This window comes from Triplophysa dalaica, chromosome 15 (assembly GCF_015846415.1).
Source record: "Triplophysa dalaica isolate WHDGS20190420 chromosome 15, ASM1584641v1, whole genome shotgun sequence".
NCBI classification, from domain to species: Eukaryota; Metazoa; Chordata; class Actinopteri; order Cypriniformes; family Nemacheilidae; genus Triplophysa; species Triplophysa dalaica.
This window is the reverse complement of record NC_079556.1, coordinates 13,017,935-13,044,288: the sequence shown is the minus strand read 5'-3', so window position 1 is coordinate 13,044,288 and position 26,354 is coordinate 13,017,935. Positions and strand designations below refer to the sequence as shown.

The following is a 26,354-nucleotide window of genomic DNA, read 5'->3' as shown; positions in this document are numbered from 1 at the left end:
TAGCCCGTGGTCCAGCCCCATCGTGATGGTTCCCAAGCAAGACGGCACCATCCCCCATTTCTCCTCGATAGCCAGCACTGGGGTCTTCCCGTCAGGGCTACTTCTGCTTTCGCCATGGCTGCTGACGGGGTGGTGGTTTCCTCTTTGATGGAAGCAGACGGTGCATGGGATCTTGACGGCCAGAGGGCAGCCGAGTGGTGGTGGGGGAGGATGCTTGATAGCCTCTGCCTGCTTCTTCACTGGCAAGAACTACTGGGAGAAGTGGGGGTCGAGAGATGGGTATGTCGAGAAAGCCGAATTTCTCTGCGTCACTCATCTGTGCAAGGTTCAGACAGAGGTGTCTGTCCTGGACCACAGGTGTGGACATCTTCCGACCCAGGGCCCGCGGTCACCTTGGTCGCCCGTAGAGCTTCAGGAGTTCCTGCATTAGCCAATGGTCGGTCTTACCCTTGTGGAGCTCTTTAAACGCCTTGGCCTGATGGACCAGCAGGATGGCCATTGCGTGGAGAGAGGAGGTAGCTTGGCCCGCAGTGTAAGTTTTTGACACCCGAGATGCCGAAAACCTACACGCTTTAGACGGGAGTCTGGGTCGAGTCCTCCAGGTGGCCACCGTCTGCAGGTACAAGTGCACTGTGACGGCACGCTCCACCTGGGGGACTTTGACATATCCTCTAGCTGCTCCAACATCGACGGAACTAGTTTGACGTGTATGCGCCGAGAAGGTCTTACTGAGTTCCTCATGCACCTCCGGGAAATATGGCACCGGGGCGAGGTAACAGTAAGCAGCCGCGAGCATTGGGGGAGCGACAGTGCGGTGCACTGCAGCCCAATGCTCACGGCGGCCCATTTCCACATCTGCTTCTTCCTGGGCTCGATCCCCTGATCGAGGGAGCTCCAAGGAATCGTTAGGGTCGGATGCCAATAAGTCATTCTCCAATGCTCCAAGGGACATCACATCATTTCCGAGCTGAGAACAAGACGAGGTGGGACCGTCTCTTGGGGAACGGTCAGACGCTCAAGACGGGGTGCGAACAGTCCGCCAGCCTGTGGTTGATGGATGAACGCTCACAATAATCTCATATCACCCTCATCGCTCACCGCAGCGTCTGGATTGCCATCCGCCCGCATTGCGGGCAGGACATATCAATGAAGGCTGCCTGAGCGTGCCGGAGACCCAAGCACTTGAGGCAGATATCGTGTCCGTACATCTACTCGATGAGTGTGTTGCACTCACGAGAACAGCGGGACATGCCACTCTGGAGAAATTAGCTCTTTTAGAGAAAAACTACGACACTTCTGGAACTGCGGAGACGCCCAGGAGAAGTTGCTGCAGGAAGGGACAGTCCACTGCACCAGGTCGATCAGAATCCAGAAGTAGTTGAGAATCAGAGACGAATTGATCATAGGATCGAAGGCTCCGAGATCAAAAGGTGAATGAATGCAGCACGCAATCTCCACTTTATACCCAGATATCTGGGGGCGGAGTCGGGCATGCAAATTTCATTCGCCAGTTTCGTGGCCTTTTCAAAAATAGTCAGAAGATGATAGGTTCTCAAGTCAAACCCCATCTGTCAGTTCGACACAATGTCGAGAGACCGACAGAAAGGGAACAAATAGCCACAGATTGAGCCCTGTTCATAGATATAAGTTTATAATTAGTTAACTTTATTAATCATTATATTTATTAAAGTTGAATAATTTGTGGCATTTATTGGTAATATTAGCTAAAGTTATTGACACCCCCTGGACCTCACATTTTGAAATCCTGGCTACGTTAATGACCCAGTGCATGCTGGGAAGAGGGAAAATGGGACATATTTGTTCTAAAAAATGCATCTTTATCCAAGTCACTGTTCTTGTTGGTTTGACTTCTATTAACTTCAATGGGTACTGCCGTTGTTCGGTTACCGACATTTTTTAGAATATCTTCTTTTGTGTTCTGCAGAAGAAAATCAAACAGATTTGAACTGACAAGAGGTGAATCACTTTAAAGAATTGTACTCAAAGATTTCAATACGTGATTTATTTCGACCATCCCTTGATTAACATGTACAAGTTGGCACTCTTGCACAGCATAATTTAGTCACTAATCTATCTAGAAAATAAGTGCCTTTAATGAGCTGAGATGGTTGAATGGCTGTTACGTCTGACAGCCCAACTGCCTGCCAGCCTCCTGGTCCTGACACAGCACAAAGTGGCAACCGTCTGAAGGTGCCCTTAAGTCAGACGGGCTTCTATGGCTGTCATGCTCTGATGGTCAAGGCTTCGTCCTCCCAGGCTATGATCCACAGAGAGCTTTTAGCCGTAGTGAAGCAGAATGCAGGAGCACAGCACTCAACTGTACACTTTTTAAACTCAGGCTTTTTCTTTGTCCGCTCCGCTAAGGGGACGGGACAATGTCAGATGCGACAGAGGGGGTTTAGGGGGTCATTGAAATAAAATAAAACATTTTTCTTCCATTCACACAGAGAGGGTTTAAATTCCTTTTCAGCTTTAAGACAGAAATGGAGATTCGATATTATGTTCTGTGCGCTTGCGTCAGTGTTGCTATATTGAGAGCGGCATTCTCTGAATGTCACAGTCAGGAAATTTGATTTTTAAAGTACAATAATGAAATCAGACTGCAGACTTTAACGTTTGGCACCCACACTTACAATGACCAAATGTATGTAGCACCCACTGCTTGCTTTTTGCATAGAATTGTATTAAAAACACATTTCTAATCACAGTTATCAGTGTAATAAAGTTACTGTAATGATCATAATGAAAGTCTGAAGTGTTTTTAAAATGAAATTTAACCTTTTTAAACTGGGGATCTGGATGTGCTGAATGAGAGCCTAGGTGGACTGTCACTGCATGCGTCAGGAAAGGTTGATATCCCTTATTTTAGATAATTCAACACATGCACAAATAAGATCAAGGTCAGCATACTGTGTCACCACAGAACTGCTGTAAATATATAATGAACACAATTTCAATACCAAGGGATCGTTTTTTTCCCCTCACATGTTAGTTTTGTTACCATGGGGGGGATATTCCTTAGCAACACTAGACAAGAGAACCACAGCAGCCTGGAGATGAATGAAACCGTAATGGTTTTATTAAGCTTGTTTATTAGTTCTGGGACTATAAATAGCTGTGCATGTCAATCTAATCCTCATTATCATACTGAAATGTGACTCACAGTATTTGTAGGTGAAAATTAAATGTGCCATTCCAAATAAAACTGTGAAAAAGTGTGTGGCTTTTCTAGTGGAACGGTGAGAATGAGCATTGTGTGTTCTATGATTCTGGTTTGATTTATATCAGCATAAATAGCCATAAATAGGAAAAATCTATGACATGCCTTTATGGATTACATGGTCATAACTAATAAAACACTAATATATTATTAATACACTATTTATACACTATTATATTTATATCATGTTCCACGCATATTTTTATTGGTTTTCTCAGCTATGCATTACACAAATACATTTCATCACTTTCAGGATGAAAACTAGCTAAGCATGTACATTAGCCTTTTTTGAAATGGCCAGTTTAAGCGCATTCAAATATTTACTGCCACCCTGTGTGCCGATGCATAAACTGCAGCATTTCTGTTTCTAACTGACCTCAGTGGTTTGATCTTAATTAAGCTTAAAGTATATGTAACATTTATGTTCTTTTTACATTTATGTGCTTGCCTTAATAATAAATAAACAAATAAAATCAACATTCAATTGATTTAAAGGGATAGTTCACCCTAAAAAAAAAATTCTGTCATCATTTACTCACCTTCAAAATGTTCCAAATCTGTGTACATTTCTTTGTTCTGATGAGCACAGAGAAAGATATTTGGAAGAATGCTTGTAACCAAACAGTTCTTGGACCCCATTGACTACACCATAGTAGGAAAAATTACTTTATTGTTATTGTTCGATTGAACACAAAATAAGATATTTAAAGAAAATGTAGGCAAGAAAACAGTTCTGGGGCACTTTTGACTACCATTGTAATTTGTCCTACTATGGTAGTCAACAGGTTCCAAGAACTGTTTGGTTAAAATCATTCTTCCAAATATCTTTCTCTGTGTTCAACCAAACACATACATTTATACAGGTTTAGAGCAACTAGAGAGTGAGTAATTCATGACAGAGTTTTAATTTTTTGGTGAACTATCTTTCTGGTGCATATCACAAAGATATTTTGAGAAATGTCTCAGTAGTGTTGTGTCCATTCAATGAGTGTCAACGGAGACCAATGTAATTTATTCACCAACATTCCTCAAAATATTTTCTTTTGCCGTTTGGAGAAGAAAGAAAGTGATACAAGTTTGGAGTGACACGAGGATGAATAAATGATGAAAGACTTTTCAGTTTTGGCTAACCTATCCCTTCAATGGAATTTTGTGAATCTTAATTTGAGTTGCGTGGTATGTGTTTAAAGCAGTCCTATTACAACCTAAACGCTTTCCCATGGATTTATCAGAGAGGAGTACAGCAGAGCCGCTCTTATCTTTGTGTTTATACGTGCTTGCTCACTGTCAGGCCTGTTTCTTGAAGGGTCTGTGAGATGAAGAATTTCAGAGACCACCAGTGAGCAGGCATTCATTAACTCACTCGGATCCATGTACACGCTGGGTTTTCTGCTTGTTATTTAGCGGGCTTTGAAATTCATCCAAGGTAAGTCTGTGAGCACTAGAGTCATACTGCAGGTGGCATAGATGACAGCTAAACACTTCAGAAGTGATAGTTAGCAGCTATGGGAGACCTTATGGTGTGCATGTTTACTATCTCGTATCAGCTTTGAAATGAAGGTGGACAATGGGGATAGTGTGGGAAGGAGGCAGTTGTGGTGTTTTATGTGTTTGCTTTGTAAATGTTTTTCTTCCCGAGAAACATTGTGGGTGTTGTTGGTATGACAATGGTACTGCTTGTTTGCGCTTGCATGGCAGAACTGCTTTCAACTGCTACATTTACTTTTCCACTTACTGTGGAGATCTAGTTTGTTATTCGGTTATTGAGAAAATATGATTTCATGTTCTATGTGTCATAACACACACTATAAACAAAGACAATTTCCTACAAATAGTATGAAATGATTCTGTTAGCACTTATAGTGATTGGCAGAGCATGAATGATTTCAACGATTATTTATAAAACACGGTCCAATCAACAAGCCATTGAAATTTATGAGGGTTGGCATATGTTTCTCGACAAACATCTTCGCTGTGTGGGGATCTGCAGTTTTTACCACAATTCATATTGTACCAATAGCCATCCTATGTGTTTTCAGCATGGTCGGAGAGAAGCTGCTGGCTTGCATGTTGGTCAATTGGTTAAGCCTGACTCTAATGAGGTCAGTTTACGGTCAGCACATACCAGAAGAACCATGCTCTGTCCAGATCCTTGTTCCTGGACTCAAAGGTACTACGCTGAAGGCACTTTATGTTGCATTTAGTATTTAACTATTGAAGGTTGACTCATAGAGAATATTTATGAGATTGATTCTATTCCCATAGTCTCTCGTGTTTCTGTATAACTGAATTTATAGTTGTCTTGTAATTATAAAGGTGAACCTGGAGAGAAGGGGGATAAAGGAACACCTGGCAGACCCGGGAGACTTGGGCCACCTGGAGAGACAGGTAACACTAAACCCTGTTTTATGAGCTTCATTTACATTTATCGTGGTGCTTTTTAATTACTGTGCACTTACATGATCCACCTATGCACTGACATGTTGTCCTGCATCTTGTTTTTTGCGAACTTGATACATACAGTACAGATACCTCATGTTCCATAAATGATTTGCATCTTGTTCAATTATAGCAGTCTATCTGCTTGTTAGGTCGTAATGTAAGAAATACTGTTTCCAGGTCCAAGTCTCCACTTGTATATGGAGGGTATTTTATTTATTAATATCAGACATTTTTGCAAAATTGAATTAACTCACCATGTACACTACAGTCTCACGTAATCTCCCACATACATGTTTTAATAAATTATAGAAATGATCAGCGGGCTGTCTGGTATTTTGTCATGGAGATAAAGGTTAGGTTATTTGACAATTTTACCGCAAACCATGAAATGGCCATGCCGTCTGATAGAGTGGTTGGACCTGAAAATGGTGGTGAGTGATGTCAGACTTAATAAGCGAAAAGTAACATCTGTTCAAAGGATTATCATGCAGTAGATGTAAATCATCCTTGTTATTTGGCCTTATTTTTATATAATGTTGTATAGAAGTGTAGCATGTAAGCAAGAAATTATAATTTGTGAGATACTATAAAATAATATTATAGAATACTATAAACTGAAATTGAATTTTGCTTGTAGTATTTCATAAGCATAATTTTCACTATATTCATGAAAAGTGTAAAGTTTGAATTTGGTCTGTTCCTTACATTAAGCTGTCACATGGTTTCGGAAGACCATATTCAAATCAAGACTTAGACTTCTTTTATTAATCCCCAAAAGTGTTACAGCAGCAACAGAAGACAAGGCAGAAAACACAAGAAAAATATAAATTTCAATACAATTCTATCAATAATCATTATAATTTAAATGTCAGTCATTTATAAAATACCATACAGCAAATAGTTATCTGCATAAATACACCCCATATTCTAACATAAAAAATTTAAATAAAAAATTGAGCAATGCCACTCCCGCATTAGTCCAAACAATTACAACAACAACAACATTCGGTATATTGTTAAAAAGTAATTAATTACAAAAAATAATTAAAGGAATTAAATTAGCTATATAAAAATACATTCAACATAAATAGCGTCTATTCATGCATTTACAAGTTAATAAATCAATTACCACCCTCTGTTCAGTTGTATATTACCTACAGTATACACAGGGTTGGGGAGTAACTGATTACATGTAACGGGATTACAGTAGTCAGTATTCAAATATTTGGTAACTGTAAACCGTTACAGTTACATGAAAAACTAAATGATCAGATTACAATTACAATTCGTAAAAATTTGATTAATATCAGGATAACAATTTTTAAAATTACGATTTTAAAACTAATGTAATTGTTTTATAATGTGGAAGTGTAAGGTGTTTTCTATATACAATTAACATTTCTAATGTCTAAAACAGCAACAGCAACTAAAAAACATTTCTAAATGCTTCACAACTTGTTTTATCTACATAGCCTTTTATTGTGTTAACTGACGTTAATAATCATGCTTACAATATCAAAGTCAATAATCAACAATAATTACTAAATTTTAATCTTGCAGCCCTCTCTAATAAATTCCTATTTTTTAATGTATATTCTTCTTTGAGCAACCTCAAGTCAATTCTGATGCTGCTTTGCTTCTGTGTAAATGAAAATAACTTTTAAATCATGTTCCTTTTCTGTTTTATTTACATGTGTGACCCTAAAGTAATACAAAAGCAATCGAATATACAGTATTACTTTTACATTGTGATACTTGGATTCCATAACAAATAAAAAAATGTATTAAGTAATTTTTAACTGCATCGGAATACATTTTTAAGTAACCCTCCCAATCCTATACACAAATACGCATGCCATACCAAATTAAAAGATTCAATGTATGGAAAGATCTTATTTTGAGATCCAGTAAAGTAAGGAAGAACAGTAAAACATTGTAAAAGTGCCTATAGGCTGGCCACCTGTCCAGAGTGCTTTTCCTTTCAGCCCAAGTTGGACAGGCTCCAGCAACCCTACGTAAGACGAGTAGGATAGATAATGGATAGGCTTATGCGTTATGCAAGAGAACTTGAGTCACAATAAAATAAATGTTTAACCTTTAGTATAGTGACCAATCATTTCTTCTTAGAAAAGCAACGGGCAGGCTGTCAAATGTATCTTATCTTGTTTCTAGAATGATTAAAGGGATCCTTTTTTGAAAAGTCTTTATAATGTTTATGATGTGCTAAGAACAGGTGTTCATGTTTCGATTTTCAAAAAATCCTTTGCATATTTCATTGTTCACCTGCGTTTTACACCGTCATCTCGATTCTCAGAAAACAGGCTGTTGAGTTCTTGGGCCTAGTTGCATATAGCACCTTAAGATTTTCACCTAAGTGTGACACTTAAGGATTGATTTCCCTTTACCAAAGACAATAGGAGAATAAATTAAGTAAAACTTAAGGTGTATTTAAGGCCACACTTAAGGGAAAATCACACTTACGGTGCTTTATGCAACCAGGTCCTGGTTCTTTGAAGTCCCTCCTTCCAAAACCTTCCGATTGGTCAAGCTGAGCCAGTCTTTTGTGATTGGTCTACAGCTACGAGTGTGTGTCGAGATGATCCAATCCGTGTTCCAGAGGGCAGGGTCAATGTCAATTTTGTGGTTCATGATGTCACTAACCCAGCAAAAAGTTAGTTGTAGTCCTAACGAGCTGTTCATTGTAGTCAACCAGATGTTGTTTATGCTCAAACAGTTTTTCTACTCATTTACTCAATTTAAAGAAGTGAAATTCCATCCTCCCGTTTATGGTCATCTAAGACATCATTGACTAATAATGGCTTTTATTGTTCGGGACCCCCCATGCCAGAATATTTTAGATGTCTCTAAATATTCTGGAGGGGGGCTGAGGGCTTGAGTTGAGAAACACTTGTTCAATGCTTCTTCTCAAATACACAAACTGATAAACAAAAGAGTAAATATCTATTGTTAATGCCTCTTATACTGTATATATTAAGCTTCAAAAATATCATTTAGGTCCCCCTGGACTCAAAGGTCACAAAGGTGGCATGGGGCGTTATGGGAAGATGGGTCCACCTGGATTCAAAGGTAACTTTGAAATCAAATTGCTATTGCAATTCGACTGTCTTGTCCAATTTTTTACTATTACTGTGTGATTCTCTGTATATTCCAGGATTGAAAGGCGATATGGGAGATTCAGGACCAAAGGGACTAAACGGGGAGCCAGGTATAGCCATCGCTGAAATAGATTTCAGATGAAACATATTATTAGATGATTGGATTGAACTCATTAGGAATTGGTGTTACGCTTGGACTGACCGTGTGAATGGTCTCATATTTAATTTGTCTCACCAGGTGTCCCCTGCGAGTGCGCACCCTTACGGAAAATGATCGGCGAAATAGACATTCAAGTGGCACAATTAACCAACGAGCTGAAGTTCATTAAAAATGGTATGTCCTGAAAATAAATGATGGCACGCGAAAGAATTGACTGTGTGCACTCTTCACTGCTGTTTGTAAGGATATTGAAACAATGGATTGGATCCACAAGGGCAGTCCTGATCCAAATACATTGCACCTGTCAAGTTAATTCATACAGTTGTTATTTTAATGTGCAAGATGAACGCATGTAGACAAAAGAATTTAGCAATTACCCCGTAACTCTTTTGTGTAACTGTCAGAATGCACTTGTGTGAACGCTGGGTGCTGCGGTGTGATTATAGAAATTCAGATCCTCATTTTTCAGCACTGCCCTCCCCCGCAGCTGTCGCTGGCATCAAAGAGACAGACAGCAAGGTCTATCTGCTGGTGAAAGAAGAGAAACGCTACAGGGAGGCTGAGTTGTTTTGTCAGGGGCGCGGCGGACACCTGGCCATGCCCAAGGATGCAGCTTCCAACAGAGCCATTGCCGGTTACATCACCGACGCTGGCCTTAGCAGAACATATATCGGCATGAACGACCTGGAGCGAGAAGGCCACTTCGTGTACGTGGAGCGATCGCCCATGACAACTTTCAGCAGGTGGAGGGAGGGGGAGCCTAACAACGCTTATGATGATGAGGACTGTGTTGAGATGGTTTCATCGGGCGAGTGGGTTGACGTGGCTTGTCACCTCACCATGTACTTTGTGTGTGAGTTCGACAAGGACACTGTATGAGCTTCACTAACAAACCACATAATCAAAGCAACAGGTCCCCTAAAAAATCCTGTCATCATTTACTCGTCCTAAACAATCATGTCATTGTTCATGCAAAATTCTACGAAATACGTTTGACTTTCATTCTTGCGTGCAGTGCCATGAAAGCTGCCACCCTAAAATGAGCTTTGCCACCCCAGTTGCATACTTATTTAAATCATACACAATTAATGGATATCTTGGCCACTTCAGTTATTATAAAGGAAGATAAGTCTGATCACAGCGTGTACCCTCAGACAGGAGCGCAAGTTTAACTGCTGTAGAGTCGAAAGAACGAGCATGTCCACACACGAGTAGGTGAGAATGTAAATGTCCACGCATCAAATAAACCAAAGCAAAGCTTTCATTAGAGTTTCATGTTCTGGCATGTGTTTTAAATTGTCATTCATGTCACTGTGATTTAAGGAGACATAACTTGCATTTATGTGGAAAAACCATCAATCACAACCCTATTGATTTTTTTTACATACAAATAATAAGTGGAACAGTACTAAGTCAGATGACCATACAGTTCAGAATCTCATATTTTGCTGCCCAGCTGCGTGACTCTCAATGACTGTAAATATGACATATTTCAATAGTATGTGAAATACATGTCATGTTCATTAAAGCATTTTCAATAAGTCATTTCGTTTTTCGTTTAAAAAGAAATATATTTATGAGAAAAAATTCAAATTTTAAGGATAATAATTAAATTAAATAATTAAATTAAGGATAATACTGAAGTTTGTTTTTAGGTCTGTCTTGGATACTGAGTGATGCAGGTATACTGTAGTTGTCTGCCTAAACAGTATTTTTCCAACTGGCTGTCCTGTTCAGTACCATGTGGAAATAGTCAGGCAGTTAAAGTACCTCACAGTCTGACCTCTACAGGTGGTTTTGCAGTTGTCACTCAACAGACTTCATTCTTTATATAAGACAGAATTGGCAGCCTTAGGCTCCATGCAGACCCACTGTATTAAGAAATAAACATATTATACAAGACTACTCATTTGGGATTAAAACATTATGATGTGAAATAAACGATGAAAGAATTTTTATGTTTGGTTAATCAAACTCCTTCAAGAAAGAGGAATTTTTATGAAAGCTGCAATCTAAATCTATTTTGCATGTTTTAGGGTGATGCTTAAATTTGTCTCTCATTCTTGTGTAAATTAGAAGCAGTTGTTATGAGCTCATTTTAATTGAGGGGCTATAAAGGTGATTAAAATTGTGACCACAACACCCAATATAGATGTATACAGTTTATATTGGATAAAGTCAAGTAAACTTACCAGATGCACTCTTTCTATTATATTTGTAGCACCATTATTAATCATACAGGTTGACTGACATCTCAGAGTTTTTACAATTCTGATTATGAATACCATTGCAAATTACTTCAATGTAATGTATATATATATATTGTTTTTTAAATAAATATACAATAAATGATGAATCATGCTACATCTACGTATCATGAAAAAAAGTACCGCATTCTTTGTCGATTAAGGCATTACTGCTTTTTTCAGGGTCTTTCATAAGTAAAACGAATTAATATTAGACCTATAGAAGCTTTTACGTTGTACATTGGCGCCCTCTAGTGCACACGGATGGCTCTACAAACTGTATATGGGCTCCTTTCTTTGCTGTTACGGAAGGTCAAACCGTCCTGAATTTGCTAATGCATGAAAAATACATCAGCAAGCAGACCATCAGATTTATTTGTGACAAAGTGGCAATCTGTAGGCCTACGCGTGTTACATTTTTTTTCATAAATCTTTAAAGACGAACGGCGTGCTTCAATTTCATAAAAGGCCCATAGACTGAACTTTACAAGGTAATCAAGAATCTTGCTTGTGTAAACTGATCCTACGCATGTAAGACAAACCAGGCAGACACGTGTGCTCTTTTACAAGTGACCAAAAATATTCAGGATTAGGCTATTTTAGCTTGGCATTACATTTTTATATAGGCGACGAATAAAACCACCGGGAAAGAAGATAAATCAGGTTGACACCATATGAAACTAATATTTGTGAAAGCATGCATACAACACGGTGTCTAGCACATGAGTAATTAATACACTAATTAAAATTTAATCTGTTGTTTGCCGCTTGTCTAACCTAATTGGGAACCTGTGACGCTCCCGTTACTTCTGATCAGAATAAACCAGGCCTGCAACAAACTAGACAACAAAGTAAAAAAAGCAGGAGAAATTCTCGTTAACACCTTTAAACAATTGATGTTCGTCGACAGGGAGTATTTAAGAGTGCCATTTTTTCGACTCCGTGCATTTTTACTCCGTTTCTATGGAAACTTATCTAAACAGCATCTCACTACCGCCTGTGTACGGATGAGCTTACCGTCTTTAACTTTTACTGTCGTTTGTTTGTAAATATAGTATATTTTCGGTTTTTGGAACTTGCCAGCATCTCTTTATCTTTATTTATTTATTTTTTAATCTTACAATGTCTATCGGTCGGGCGTCTGCTTCACAACCCACATCAACCAAAACCGTCGTTATATTCCGAAACGGAGATGTTTTTATCCGGGCCGGAGGTTTGTCATCAATCAACGTCAATCCTCAACTTTTGACAGCTTTTTGAACACTGTCACGCGAGGTCTCACGGCCCCCTTTGGAGCAGTGCGAAATATTTACACCCCTGATAATGGTCATAGGGTTGAAGATCTGGAGCAGCTCGTTCATGGAGAGATATATGTGGCAGCCGGTGCAGAGAAGCTAAAAAAACTGGAGTAAGTTCGTTCATATGATGGTTATAACTATGCTGTTTAATTACAGGGACGTGAACACACTTAACTGATGTGTTGTTGTTTTAATTGACTACTTTTATCCAGGGCAGCCAACTGACCTACTAAATGTGTTTGACTTGGAAGAAAGATAGAAGCTCTATTACTCAACATGATTTTAAATACCATCTTATGGGCTAATATGAATATAATGAGATGTTAACAGAGAATGTCCAGTGAATTGTTCAATTTGACAACACAATGATTTGTGTTAGAATGAGTTCTTGATGTGTTGTTGACTGATATTAAAGTGTGCATTCTTTTTCTATTTCACAGCTATCATCACATAACAATACAGAAACCTCAAAAAAAGAAGAGTGAACTGGTAAGATTGATTGTGTTTAATAGACAACAATGCAAAACAATGATTGCACTCAATTATATCTCCTAGTTGGTATTGAATATTCAAAGTTTAACTTGATGAAACAGGATTATTTGTTGTCTTGTTAAAGTCTTTGTGTCAACGGAAATAATATTCCAGGCAAATAATCATAATATGTTTGATTACACAACATGAGAGATAAGTGCTGTTTCTCATCCTACATTTTTCAATAAATGACTCCGTGGCTTCCAAAGAGTGCGGATGTGGACTGATTTCAACCCCCCTGTTTAATTATGGCTGAAAAACATGATGTGAACATGTGTATTGATTTAACTGTATGTTTTGTGCTGTATTGGAGATGCTCTGAATACATACTGTTCTGTTTGGTTATAAGTGTTTATTGTATTGTTAATGTTTTGCGTTCACAGTGTGGTCTTGAATAGCTGCCTTTGTTGAAGATCCTTAAGGATACATTTTAGAAAAATAAGTTATCAATCTTCACAAACTAAAATGATAATTTCACAGCTGGTCGAAATAACTTTCCATGCTATTATTCCCCATCAATATTATTTAGATAAGTTGTGTATTACTTGAATCGAGATGATTTGGCAATATTTTCCTGTTGGCTAAAGGTCCAGTGTAAGGAAATTAAACGACATCTAGTGGACACATTGCGAATTTCAATCAATGGCTCACCCCTCCCTTTCAAAGCCCTATGGTGGCTGACACAGAACTAAGATGTAGTCACATTTTCGCTTCTTTCCCGAATGAGATTACGTATTAACGTGATGTGCTTTTAGAGCAGTTTGTCCGTTTAAGAGCCGTAAAAACATTAATGACCTTCATTCTAAGGTAATAAAAGCGCTTCATTACATAAGGTCTTTATACACCTCTGAAGACAGTTATGTATATCACATTACATTTATGTCATTAGATCCGCCATATCTTACACACTGAAGTGATCCAAAAATTGTTAATCCAAAAACATAAATTCTCTTTCTTCTGTCGAAAACTAAATATTTTGTGATAAATGTTTCAGTGGTATTGTGTCCATAAAATAGATGTCAATGGGGTCCATGTAACATAGTTACAGACATTCTTCAAAATATTTTCTTTTGTGTTTTGCAGAAGAAAAAAAATCATCAACAGACAGAGGGTTAGTCATTAAGGGTGAATTAATTGAAATATTTCTGATTTGGACATCGAAATTCCGGTATATCATTTTCTGTAATCTGTTCCTTTTGTCAATGTTTCAACTATTTTTTTTTTTAAATGGATGATATGCTTTTATTCCCCCTTACAAATATTGTGACTGTAACTAATGTTGTTCAGAATTCAGTTCTCAGATAATGATAGAAGCATTGCACAGGGTAGATCGCTCCTGCTGTATTCACCTTCCTGAAAAGTCTAGCTCTTACTGTTCTCTGACACTGCATGTCATTTGTCATGCTTACCCAAAGATCTTACCTCTAACTGATTCAGGTGTGTTTAATTACAGTTCCGCAGGAAGATATATTTTCAGAAACAGGAACGAGCGCATGTGGTGTATAAGTGCATATAGTACCAAAATGCCATCGAAACCAGGAATCAAAAAATTCTTTTGATGCTATCATTTGTTTTTACAACCTTTCCCTGACCCCCAGAGACAAGTGGAGCACTGATTATAAGAATGTGCACTTACACTTGCTTTGTGTGAAGTTATGGCACTCTTTGTCACCCTTGTAGATTCTTGTTTCCATCAGCACAATAACAACCAACATTGTATTTAAAAAATCTGATTGAGGAGTTCCAAATGTGTGCCATAAATGAGCAGCGGAACACTTATTGTCATTTATGCTCAGCGGGGTCCTTTTCGTTTTGTCTTGACTGCAGATTCGACCTGTAGTTCACAGCAGAATAATTGTCCCAGCTCGCTGGAAGAGAATCAGTAATGAGCCGTGCACCATCAAGTGAGTCCTGTTTTAATGTGTCCCTATTGGAATTCTTCAATGATGGGCCTTCAGGCTATGGCAATGTCTAATTCTTTAAGCCAAGCTATACTGTGTAATGGTGTAGAATCACACCTTTGTTCTCTGAATTATTTAATTATTTGAGTCTAATTTATTCACATACTTTTAATTTTCAGTGGATATTGTCTTTTCTATTAACAGAATATATGGAAGTGCGCGTTTCTAAGAGGCAAATCTGATTGTATTTTTTAGTGTTTTTACCAATGGAGATATCTTGGTTCCTCCAGCCCGCGTGCTGATTCCAAAACACACGCTGGCAAGCTGGGAAAATGTCTTGACCATGGTGACTGAGAAAGTTCACCTTCGGACAGGAGCTGTTCACAGGTATGTGCTATATTCATAAACATGTTGGGGCCTCGTTTTTGCTCCTCCCCTTTGTCGCTAAAAGATTCAAATCTGCCTTGATTTTGTCAGCAATGCTGAACTTCCAACAATCCAAAGTCTTGTTTTTTTCAGATTGTGCATGCTGAATGGAAAACCTTTACATGGAGGATATGAGCTGCAGAACAGTCATTATTATGTCGCTGTGGGTGTCGAGAGGTTCCGGCATTTGCCGTATTATCAGCTGGTTCCGAGCAAAGGAGTAATCCACGACCTCACTGATGCGTAAGAAAGATTTTAGAACAAGATAGTTGTAATAAAACACAAACATATTAAGTTATTTTCTTGTACTTAATAATTTACTTAACAAAAATGAAAATTCAGTTATCTCCCTCATGATGTTCCAAACATCTGGGAAGTACAACTGGTATAGCATGGAACTTACAATCATGACCATTTCTACAAAATTCCATTCCTACATAATTCAAAAACATAACTTTACATATTTAACTGTAATTTCACACATTTTTTTTTAACTTATTTTAGTAAAAATTCAAATTGTAACTCAATTCACAGAAGAAGACAATAAAAACATGAAAACATGTAACTTTACGTGAAAAAAAATATTTATAGTATTTCCTGCTGTCCCAGCTGGCAGAAATTTTTATAAATTGTATGTTTCTTCAAGTGTCTACTCAATCATGATCACTACTCAATATATGATACTCAATTATATATATATGTGTGTGTTAATATATGTGTGTCTTTTCAATGTGTGTTACTGAGGTCAAATATGGTCAAAAGCAGAATTAACATTTTGCATTAAGAAACTTTTGCATTAACTACTTTTTTTTTCTCTATATATTTTTTTTGTTTAAGGTAATATATATATTTTCTTGCTCTAGGATCAGCAGTGGCATTCTTCCAGCCCTAAAAAGAGAAAAGCAAGATGGAAAGCCGGTAAGGGATATTGTTTATTTAATAGATAAAAAATCAGGATATTTTCAATTGCATGAGTGTGATCATAAAATGTAAATATATTCGAAAAATTATTTTAATTTTGTCGCTATGATAAAGATTTGGCATTGTGGGATGAACCTTGCCATCTTGAATTGTCCTTTGAAAAATACATTAAAAACGTAGCAAAGCACTGAACTCACTTTTTACAAGACACCTATCTTGATCATCGCTCAGCTCTTTCCCCTCCGCACAAACATAGTGAGAAAAGATCCATTTGGGCCAGATATAAACTCTGTAGTGTTCATTAGTGTTAAAGATCAGATAGTTGAGAAAAATGTTACCGTCACAGAATCTCAATATGTCCAATCAGGCTGATGTGTGGTAGTGTGAGCTGGGAGTAGCCAGCTTCACCTCATCAATCACTGTCTATAGAAGCTATTGAGTTCCCCTCACCTCTCCTTTTTCAAACTGTCTCAGTGTTCAGAGTTTGTGTTACTCGATCAAGTGAGAGCCGAACTCCCTCACCAGGGGAAGGCGTCAAATACACTCCCCTGTACCTACAGAATGAGGATAAATTGTTTTGTGATATTGTGAGTTTTTGCCCGATGCTTTGGGACGGGCCAGACTTTAATAAACCTAGACCTGGCAAATAAGTGATGGGGAAAATAATGCACTTAGTGGACTGGGACTGAGAGCTCTCCGAAGTGAAGTTTGAGACATCTGGCTATTGTAAATAAGAGAAATGACGGCTTCACATTTGCCTGTTGATGTTGGTAGGGAAAGCTCTTGTGGTTGCTCCATGAGTGTTGTTCTCTAATTGATTTCTCATGCTTCATCAGCTTCATTGAGGAGAGGAAATAATTTGAAGAAAGTGCCCAATTATCTTTGATAGAATGAAGATGGAATAGCAATCAAAGTCTCATCAAAGACTCATTCAATTCCAAGGTGTAGTTCCGTAATCTGTTTACATATCCTTGTAATCTACATTTGTTTGAAAGAAAATAAAGAAAACACATATTTGTTTCCCCCCTCAGAATATCACTAATTCAGAGTTTCATGTATACACAAGCCAAAGATTTGGATGCATTTGACTGAAATTATGATTGTTTTTAATGCTCTTCAAGTCAGGATTTATAGAAGACTCGAGATTAAATGATTGAAATTAGTCTATATTTTAGAATAAAAAATTAAATTTTACATATAAAACCCTCACAATCTAAACCAAAGAGTACAGAAATATAATTTAAGTAAAGGTGGCTGTTTTTAGAAAAGGAAAGAGAACTGTAATTTAATATTTACTGTATTTTTTACAATTTAAATTTAATCATTTTGATTATCTTACTGCACACTTCTGCCTATGTTACATTTTTTCACATATAATAAGAATAATCCTATTATTATTAATAAAACTAAATAGTTGTGGCCAAACTTTTAGTGTCTTAAGTCACAACATTTGTGGCACATTTTTATTGCTATACATAGTATTACTTATTTTGTATAGGGATGGTTCACCCTCAAAGTAAGAAAATGGTCATTATCTACACGCCCTCTTTTCAGTTCAAACCTGTCTTACTTTCTTTCTTCTGCAGAACACAAAAGATATTTTGGAAAATATTGGGAACAGGAAACCCTTGGTCCCCATTGACGTGCATTGATTTTGTGTCCATTCATTAAAACTCAATGGGGATGGACGGTTTTTGGTTACCAACATTTTTCAAAATATCTTTTGTGTTTTGCAGATGAAAGGTTTAAAATGACAACAGGGTGAGTAAATGATGACAGATCTTTCATTCTGAAGGTGAACTGTTCCTTTAAAACGATTTGATAACGTGATTTCCATAATTACATTTATATTGGAATTTAGGTTCTGTGCATTCTTTAAAAAACGATGAAACTCTTCTTAGTTGATTCCTTTCTAGAGATCCACTTCTTACCAGCTGAGGGAGACAAAGACTCAGCTTTGGCCTTCCTCCACCACCACTATCAGATCCATTTTCTTCTCTCTGCCCGGCCGCTTACAATACCCAATGATGTCATACTACATTAGTACGTAAACATTTTGAAAATGAAATTGAATCAAGTAAGAACCTGTCTCCTCTTCCCCAAGCAGTCAATACAGCGTGTTTAACCCTATATTTTATTATCGTTTTACCCACACATAGGGCATTACTGTATATTACTAAAAATCTCAATGGGCCAGCAGCGCTTGGCAGCTAGCGCACAGGCAGATGAAAGCAGTTACACAGCATTTGGTGTGTATTTTGCCAATGGTGAAACAGATGTTTAGTGAGGTGTTAGCAAGTTGAGATGAGTGGAAAAGTGCAGCAGTGACAGAGATGAACACCGCCCCCTGTACTAGGGGCAACACATCTATGTGTGTGACATCCAGAAGCAGTCATCAGGGGAAAGTGAATCCCTACCAGACCCATGCCATTGAACTGCAAGGCGAAGCTGTCCTCTCATATCTCCTTTGACTCACTTGTGTCAGACCTGTGTTTTCTCCAGGGTGGCTTTTTGTTTTGGAGGTGAGTTTCTCGAGGGATTTGGTAGAGACAACCATCCAGCTGCTCTCTGTCAGGCTTGTTCTGCCCAGACAGGGGGAGTGGTTCAATGATACAGCAGGGGTTCTCCGTTATCACATCAGTCTTGAATGATGTTACCCTCCCCCAGCTTACTGTTCCATGCTTCAGTAAGTGTATTGCAGTGGTTCTCAAACTGGGGGCCCCCAAGATGGTCCAGGGACAACCGATTTTGTGGCATTTTATGAAATATAAAATTTTAACATAGATTTCAATCAAACATCAGAAAAATAAGACCACCAACACTTTTGCAGTTAATTTATTACATTTACATTTAGGCATTTGGCAGACGCTTTTATCCAACACATTTTACATAGGTATTTGCAATGCCCTGGGATTAAACCCACAACCTTGCGTTGTTAATGCAATGCTCGTACCACTGAGCTACAGGAAAGCGTATTACGGCAGTAACCCAGCATTTTTAGGTGAATCATGGGTCGTTACAATTCTGACTTCAGATTTTCCACCTTCAAATGCATGGGTATTATGAAAATTAGTCCTGGGCAACCAGATTTTTGGTTGATGGCATAATGTTTGACTACTATTGGAGGTTTTTTCTTGCGAAACTCTTTTGCTAACACTTTAGAACTTTGGCCCATTGCTCCGCTATGGTTGGGAAGCGCATTGTGTGTTACCAGTGTTGTAAATAATGTCGCTTTAAAAGTTTCCCTGTGGGTACCGCAATGCACATGAATTTGTTTACTAAGATGATGGACACGGCGAATTCAGAAAGATTGTTTATATTTAAAATATTTTCTTTAAGGCAGTTTTGTGTGCAATGTTTATTAAATGGTCAGTGAGCGGTCCAAAGCTATTCTGGCTAATGCTGTGTTTAGATGAAAATCAATCTTGAACTATTTATAAACTCACTTGGTTTTATTTTGCTCAACATCATCTTCCATTCTTAATTTTCCAGCCTGGTGTGCAAATTTGAGGGAGTCAGATTGTCAATTCTCATTCATCCTCCAAGTTTTAAACATTTGAAGAATTGGATTTGAATTTTCACAGACTGAATTGAATGTGCCAGTCGAACTTTTGCCGGTAATGTTGTTTTTTATGGCCCTCCTTTGCCCAGCGACGGCTGTTCAAATTCAAAGCAATGTCAGGCAGAGTTTGCTTTTCGAAAAGCTAATTCCCCAGACCCCATGTTAGTGTGCTAGCAAACACCACTGCCCGAAGTGTGTACCAGTGGAAGGCTGAGATCAGTGAAGTACCCCCAAGCTGCCTCTCTATGGAGCCAACTAACAGTGGCAAGAAATGGAGAAAAATGCATTAAGCCTTTTCTTTTCCTCCCCGTGCCAGAAATGGCTCACCTTGCTCCCAACGGTAGGTGTACACGGGTTGCTTGAAGAAAATTACCTTTTGTGGGAGTATTAATTCAGACATGCATCCTGCTGTCAAAGCATCACTCTGAACTCGTCTTACTCTCTCTTTTCTCTCTCTCTCTCTCTCTCTCTCTCACTATCTCTCTCTCTCTCTCTCAGTCCCCAGAGCACTGACTTTTTTCATCAATAACTGTCTGCCTGAGAATAAGTTATTCTCTTCGCCTCTCTTTTTTAAAGCTTGTTTGGATCCTCATTGTTTGATCTGGCTTGATAAATAAGACTATTGCAGTTAGAAATTCATGGCTGCCGTGTTTCATCAATAAATGATTAGTTCGCTGTGCTCTCTGGTGATTGATAGGTTGTGCATGGGATGTATTGGAACCAGATGAATTCAATACTGTGCCGGTCGCTGGGGAGCTACAAAGCATATCAGCTCATGAAAAATTGAGGTCAATGGAAAATGTGAAAAAGAGTGAAACAGGAAGAGCGAGCTGTGCTCGAAACACAGTTGTTTCTTGTTATAAGCGGATTGGAGGCACACTTTAAGCATCAGATCGAATCAAAGCCATGTATTGTCTTTATTTGAAGATTGCTTTCTTTCAAACATGGTAGCTCTCGAAACCAGGAGTGGACACCGGTGACTCCGTTTTTTATGCCAAAACGGACCAAACCAAACCGCCCAGGCAGGCCTCGGAAATCCCAAACCTCCTCAGTACAGTGGGTAAGTGTATCAAAATGATGACACAATAACTTTCCTTCTATCTCCCTGGGGTTTATGCATTTCAATTCTGTCGCTTCAACAGATAAAGGCATTTTACATAATCGCCAATGGGCAACTGTCTCAATTCTCATTCTCATTCTTTGGTATTCTGGTTCTTATATTTTCTTTAGATCTTCTTTCAATTTTTTCTTATAAATCGTCTTGTTTGTGTGATTTTGAAGCAGTTATGATTAAAGGAACGAGAGGGCAGAAAAAACATGCAAGAGTATCTTGTACTCTTGCATGTGCACAGTGCAATACAGCGGGCACGGGTGTGTGCTAGAAATTGCTTCGAATTGACAGGCTGTTCTCTAAAGCCCACCTACATTAGGGAAATATGCTCTCATTCTTGGATAGAATGCAGTCCTGTGAGAGGAATATTAAAGCTCAGCGTGGCTTCAAACGCTGTGGAGGGCTTTAAATCATAGATAAACTCAATCAAGCTGTTTTGTTTCAAATGTATGCAAACTCTGTGTTAGCTGTGCTAGAGAAAACAAAATGCTTCCATTTTTTTCCTGATAGGTAATCAAAACGTTCATAAGTTATTCATGAGGAATCATTCTATCTTCTTCTCTGCTTTTCTCAGTATTGTTTTCTGTTCTTTTTCCTCTGTCAAATCGTTCTCTCATGCACTTCTGTTCCTGTAGAAACTCTAATCCTAACTTTAGTTTAACTTGCTGCCTTTGTTTCTTTGTTGATAGCATGTGGTGCCTGTCTCGCATAATATATTCCTACACTGTCAGGAGTGCAATAAAGCATTTTTTAGTTTTTTATTCATTTAATTTTGAGGGCTCACCAGTGGCAGCCCTTCAGTGAGTCAAATATTGACGTAATATTAATTACAGTGTAAACTAAAATATGAGCATTTGATTGGACAAAAAATCTGTGGAGCGCACAAGTCACCAATATTTGTTCTGTTTTCCTGGAAAGCAGATACACTACAACAACTGAATTTCCTACTTAGTATTTGTGTATTGTTTGTCAATTCAAATATCTAGAGGAAATAAAATTTTAGGTAAAACTTTTTTTAATTTTTATATTTTGTTTAACTTTATTTGCCTTACCCCATAGGCAAGACGGACTACTTGTCATATTAATGCTAAAGTTACGATACTTGGAATTTAATGCTAAACTTACATCACATGCCAGCAGTTTAAAGTAATAGCTGCATTCTTTGTTTGTGGGGAGTGGGGGGGACTCGTTGGTTGTGGTGGGAGGGATTTTTTTGTTGGGGCTGTGTGGGGCTGGTTTGGTCTTGTTTGGTAGTCGATGTCGGACAGCAGAGGAATAAAGCTATATTATGCCATTACTATTTTCCCTGGTTGTTCTTCTGTTTTCTGGCGATGATCGTGAAGTGGGACCGGGTTGGACATGCACGGTTTAGCCAAGTGGGACTTCCTGGGTTGTGGGTGGTGGGCTCTCCCTCTTCTTCGTGGATGTTTGCTCGGTGGCTTTTGGTCGGGGTCACTGAGTGCAGCTATGACACGTTAGAGGGGATCTGGACCTCCCGGCTGAGCCTGGTTTCTCCCCAAAAAAAATTCTCCATTAATCAATCATTAGAGTTTGGATTCCTCGCCATAGCAGGGCAGTGTTGGCATGCTCACCGGGAGAATGCCTTTATTTATTAGATATTATTTATTAGAATGATCTTGCTTGTCCTATAAAAAACATGCCCTGTGCTGTGTTTTACTTTTGTGTTTTATTTTCTTATTTGCTCCTGTAAAGCTGCTTTGGAACAATGCACATTGTGAAAAGCTCTATATAAATGAACTTGAATTGAATTGATAGGCACATATTTTTGCTTGTTTTAAGCCTAAACCTATTTTTTCCCACAAACAAATTCATCTTAGGTCATTTTGCTTCCAAATAATGTATCTTGGTTCGAGAATTTGTATATATTTGTATTACAAACAAGAAAAAGTCAACAAATCTAAAGGTTGTGTTTAAAACAGCAATGCTAACAACTTTTCAGCAAAATACTGTACATAAAGAATGTCTTTGTTAAATGTTGCTGTTTATTTGTTTGTTTTTAGCTACTGTATTTTATACTCATATTGTATATACCATGTATTCTGTGTTATCTTCTGTTTGGTGTAAATGTATATTTATGCTGTCATCCTCTTAAAATGCTGAACAGACACGTGAGAATGGACATGATGCTTCTGTACACAGTTCAAACTGAGCATCACCTATCAGTGCATTGTATCTTTTACATGCCATGAGGTCATTCAATGAGTAATTGCAGTCGCTCCAGAGCTGCCACCACTTTACACATAAGAGCCAAGCCAGCAGTCCTTTTGATGGAGTTGAGTTTCCCCTCGCTCACATTAGCGTTGGACGGTCTGTCTGCAGCCATGCTTATAAAAGCCCCTCGATGAAGGCTCATATCTACTCAGGACACTTGATCATGTCCCGTGTGGTAGAAGATTCGCATAGTGGCATCCCTAATGGCAGAAGCTGAAAAAATAAAACAAGAAACCTCATTTTAACTACATCAATTGGTGCCGGGGATAATAAAACATGTCTTGACTGCAACAGCCAATCACATCACCTGTTGGAGGAGAAGTACCTCTGCTGTCAGCCTATCATTTGTGGAGATTATCTTTTCTTTAAATGTCAAAACCACCAACTGCAACAGTTATCATCTCAGGATCAAGAAAGCCCATTAAACGCTTTGTAAAGGCAGACTTGATTTGATGTGAAATGTTCAGGGTAATTCTGAAGAGTGTTTATCACTTTAATGCTTATATGTCTGGTGTGCGAAAACAAGATGTTCCATCTTCAGGCAGGTTCCTTCTTTGTCTACGGTTGAGAAAATATACAGTATTGAATGTTTTGTAACTGACATTAATTGATTTGTAGTTTGTCGTAACAAAGGGCCTGTCCATTTACGGTACAGTGTCATCTTGTGTTGATTGTGTTTTACCAGGTTTACATGAGCAAGTACTAGAAAATGCTAAAAACTCCTGTGAGATAGAGACTAGAGTTCTATTAATAGCATAGAAAAAGCAATTTTATTCAACCCCTGCTCTCCTTCTGAAACCTTATCTTCATATAAATGACTTTATTTGCCATATATATTTATTATTAGTCACCCTTTACGTTTTGCAAATATCTAACCATATAAAAGTATTAAAAAGTGATTTAATCATCGTAAAAGTACTGTTTTTCCATTTCCTTAAAAAACTAATTCAGACATCTGAGGTTTCGGAATGAAAGCAACAATTAGGTGGATGCTGTTTTGAAATCACAACCTACTAAATGTTCTCTTCATTTTTTTGACCGAGCATCAACATTTAACATACTCTCTTCAGATAAAAGTATCTTCAAAGCCACTATCAAAAGAAACGAGACAGTAACAGCCTCTGAGGTCCTGGAAGATAAAACTATGAAGGTGGATCTTCCTATTGAACAGGTGAAGATCAATCAAAAAGTTTTTTACAAGTTCAGTATATCAAAACCATTTACAATAAACCAATATTTTCTTCTTTTACAGATGGATGTTAAAGAGATTGAGGAGGAGCAGTCCCTCCACAAAGACACCCAACAAGAAAGTGGTGGTGACAACTCTGAAAAAGACTGCAACCTTCCGAATGCAAGATCACCCCCTTCCAGAAGTCAAGAGGTGAAAGAATCTGCTTGCACCCTAATACCCGCCAGGATGTGACTGGAATATTTCACCCAAAAAATGGTCCCCATTGACTTTACATTATATGAATAAAAATGACTATGGTCAAGTCAATGCGGACCATTTTCTGTGAACTATTCCTTTAAGTTCTAACCTAAAAATCCCTGTCAACAGATCTCAGAGTACGCATCTCATATAAATGAATCAGAAGGAGCGTCCCAACTCAACAGTCATGGAGACCAGACATTAGCTCAACCACAACCAGCGGTATAAAGCTCTCAACATGTGATTGTGATGTCATATGATAAATCACAAGTCGTTCTTCACAATGGATGTGGTCATGAGGAATGATTTGACACTCTGCTTTATTTGCCTGTGATCCAACCCCAGAAAATTTGTCAATTTAGATACAGCACTTATTGTGGTCCAATAGTCTTCGACTCGCTATGGCGGGAATCTCATAACGTTGATGAAGGCGCACAACGGCGGTTTGGAATATTACAATGCCGTGCAATTTCACAGGGCTTGGAAACCGGAAGATATCGAGTCTTATTTAAACAATCAATAACACGCAGCATTCCGTTTAATGAAAACTATAATTCCAGACAAAGGCAATTACACCACCGGGTATTGTTTTGGCGGTGTGATTTTTGCTGTAGTCTGCATTTCTGTAATAAAGATATTCTTATCGTAATAATTATTGACTGGGGAGTGCGGTTATTACCTTGTTAAGGACCTCATCAATAGTATAATTCATTTCTTATCACATTTAGTCATGTATGGAGATTGCCAAATCAGAGGGTGCTATAGATCTCGGGAATGGAACGTGTGTAATAGAGAGTGGTAATTTTCACCAGTCCAACCTTGGTTAATTGGCAGAATCATCAGCACCTCTCAAAACACAATTTGATTTACAAGAGCGGGCCAGGGGGCTGTTTTTACGACTTTTCGTGGTCTCGGTACTAAAGACGCGGAAGTGCTAATCTTGCAGGACTTGCATAGAAGGACTGAGTAACGTTAACCATTAACCGTGTTCCCCAGCACTCAACAACGTCCAATAAATATTCTCATGTTGAAAGCTTGTATTCCCAGTTGTACACAGCAGTGGCACACTGTTCTTTTCCTGTCCGACTGTGTTTATTATCCAGCATCATAATGTGCGGTTATGACCCTATATTTCACAGGATGCTGACGGTAACGTATATTATGCTGTAGATATTTTCTGATAACAAGTTATTATGAGTCTACCCATGCATTTCATTCTGAGGTAATGGTTCTAATCTGCCATCTCTGTGTAGATATTTTTTTAAATGTCATCGACTGGGCTTTGTTAGACAATCACAATAGAATAGAGCATAACAATATAGATTTTTCTAGGACCTGTTCGGCGATTCCGGGGTTTCTTTATGTAAGTAAGTAAATAAGCAATTCCCATATAAAGCACAATCATGATGTAAAAATGCAGCCTTGCTGAGAAATCAGCAAGTGCTTATATCCATAAAACCATCCGATGTGTAAAAGCATGTAACATGACAAAGGTTTTTAAAAGCTTGATATATTGGAAAGCTTTTTAAAACACTTCCTTCACTAAATATGAGTCATACTTCAAAATAAATATTACCTCATCGCTGAATCGCCATTGAGTTATATTGCCTCCCGTCAGTGCTGCTGGAGTTGTACCTTTTTATTGATGAACAGATTCAATTATAAGATAGTGTTTTAGTTAAAACACTCTTCTTAACAGAATTTAAGACTCAATGTACCCCTGGCCCATAGATAAAAA

At 38.2% G+C, this 26,354-nt stretch overlaps 2 protein-coding genes across 4 annotated transcripts; both read left to right on the top strand.

Annotated features, from left to right (window-relative positions):
* Nucleotides 1–4,523: 4,523 nt before the first annotated feature.
* On the top strand, nucleotides 4,524–10,912 carry colec11 (collectin sub-family member 11). Of its 3 annotated transcripts, none has more exons than XM_056767882.1 (7): nucleotides 4,524–4,667; nucleotides 5,281–5,411; nucleotides 5,558–5,629; nucleotides 8,699–8,770; nucleotides 8,856–8,909; nucleotides 9,038–9,133; nucleotides 9,447–10,912. In XM_056767882.1, the coding sequence occupies exons 2-7, from the start codon at nucleotides 5,282–5,284 to the stop codon at nucleotides 9,836–9,838; spliced, it is 816 nt and encodes a 271-aa protein (XP_056623860.1). In that variant the 5' UTR covers nucleotides 4,524–4,667; nucleotide 5,281; the 3' UTR covers nucleotides 9,839–10,912. The 3 variants fall into 3 exon arrangements, with proteins under 3 accessions (XP_056623860.1, XP_056623859.1, XP_056623858.1); XM_056767881.1 differs by having other exon boundaries at nucleotides 9,429–10,912; XM_056767880.1 differs by having other exon boundaries at nucleotides 9,414–10,912.
* An 801-nt stretch (nucleotides 10,913–11,713) lies between these two features.
* LOC130437092 (doublecortin domain-containing protein 2) lies at nucleotides 11,714–25,598 on the top strand. Its single transcript, XM_056768237.1, is given in 11 exon segments — nucleotides 11,714–12,397; nucleotides 12,400–12,613; nucleotides 12,944–12,992; nucleotides 14,862–14,938; nucleotides 15,191–15,322; nucleotides 15,455–15,604; nucleotides 16,225–16,279; nucleotides 20,796–20,904; nucleotides 24,258–24,358; nucleotides 24,440–24,568; nucleotides 24,746–25,598. Coding segments are annotated over 11 exon segments (1,185 nt in total). The 5' UTR covers nucleotides 11,714–12,327; the 3' UTR covers nucleotides 24,845–25,598.
* The last annotated feature ends 756 nt before the right edge of the window (nucleotides 25,599–26,354 follow it).

Excerpts from the sequence above, each read along its gene's own strand:
- colec11 (XM_056767880.1), top strand. The coding sequence starts at position 5,282 with ATGGTCGGAGAGAAGCTGCTGGCTTGCATGTTGGTCAATTGGTTAAGC. Across the intron at positions 5,412-5,557 it reads CCTTGTTCCTGGACTCAAAG|GTGAACCTGGAGAGAAGGGG; the intron begins GTACTACGCTGA and ends GTAATTATAAAG. Across the intron at positions 8,910-9,037 it reads GGGACTAAACGGGGAGCCAG|GTGTCCCCTGCGAGTGCGCA; the intron begins GTATAGCCATCG and ends TTGTCTCACCAG.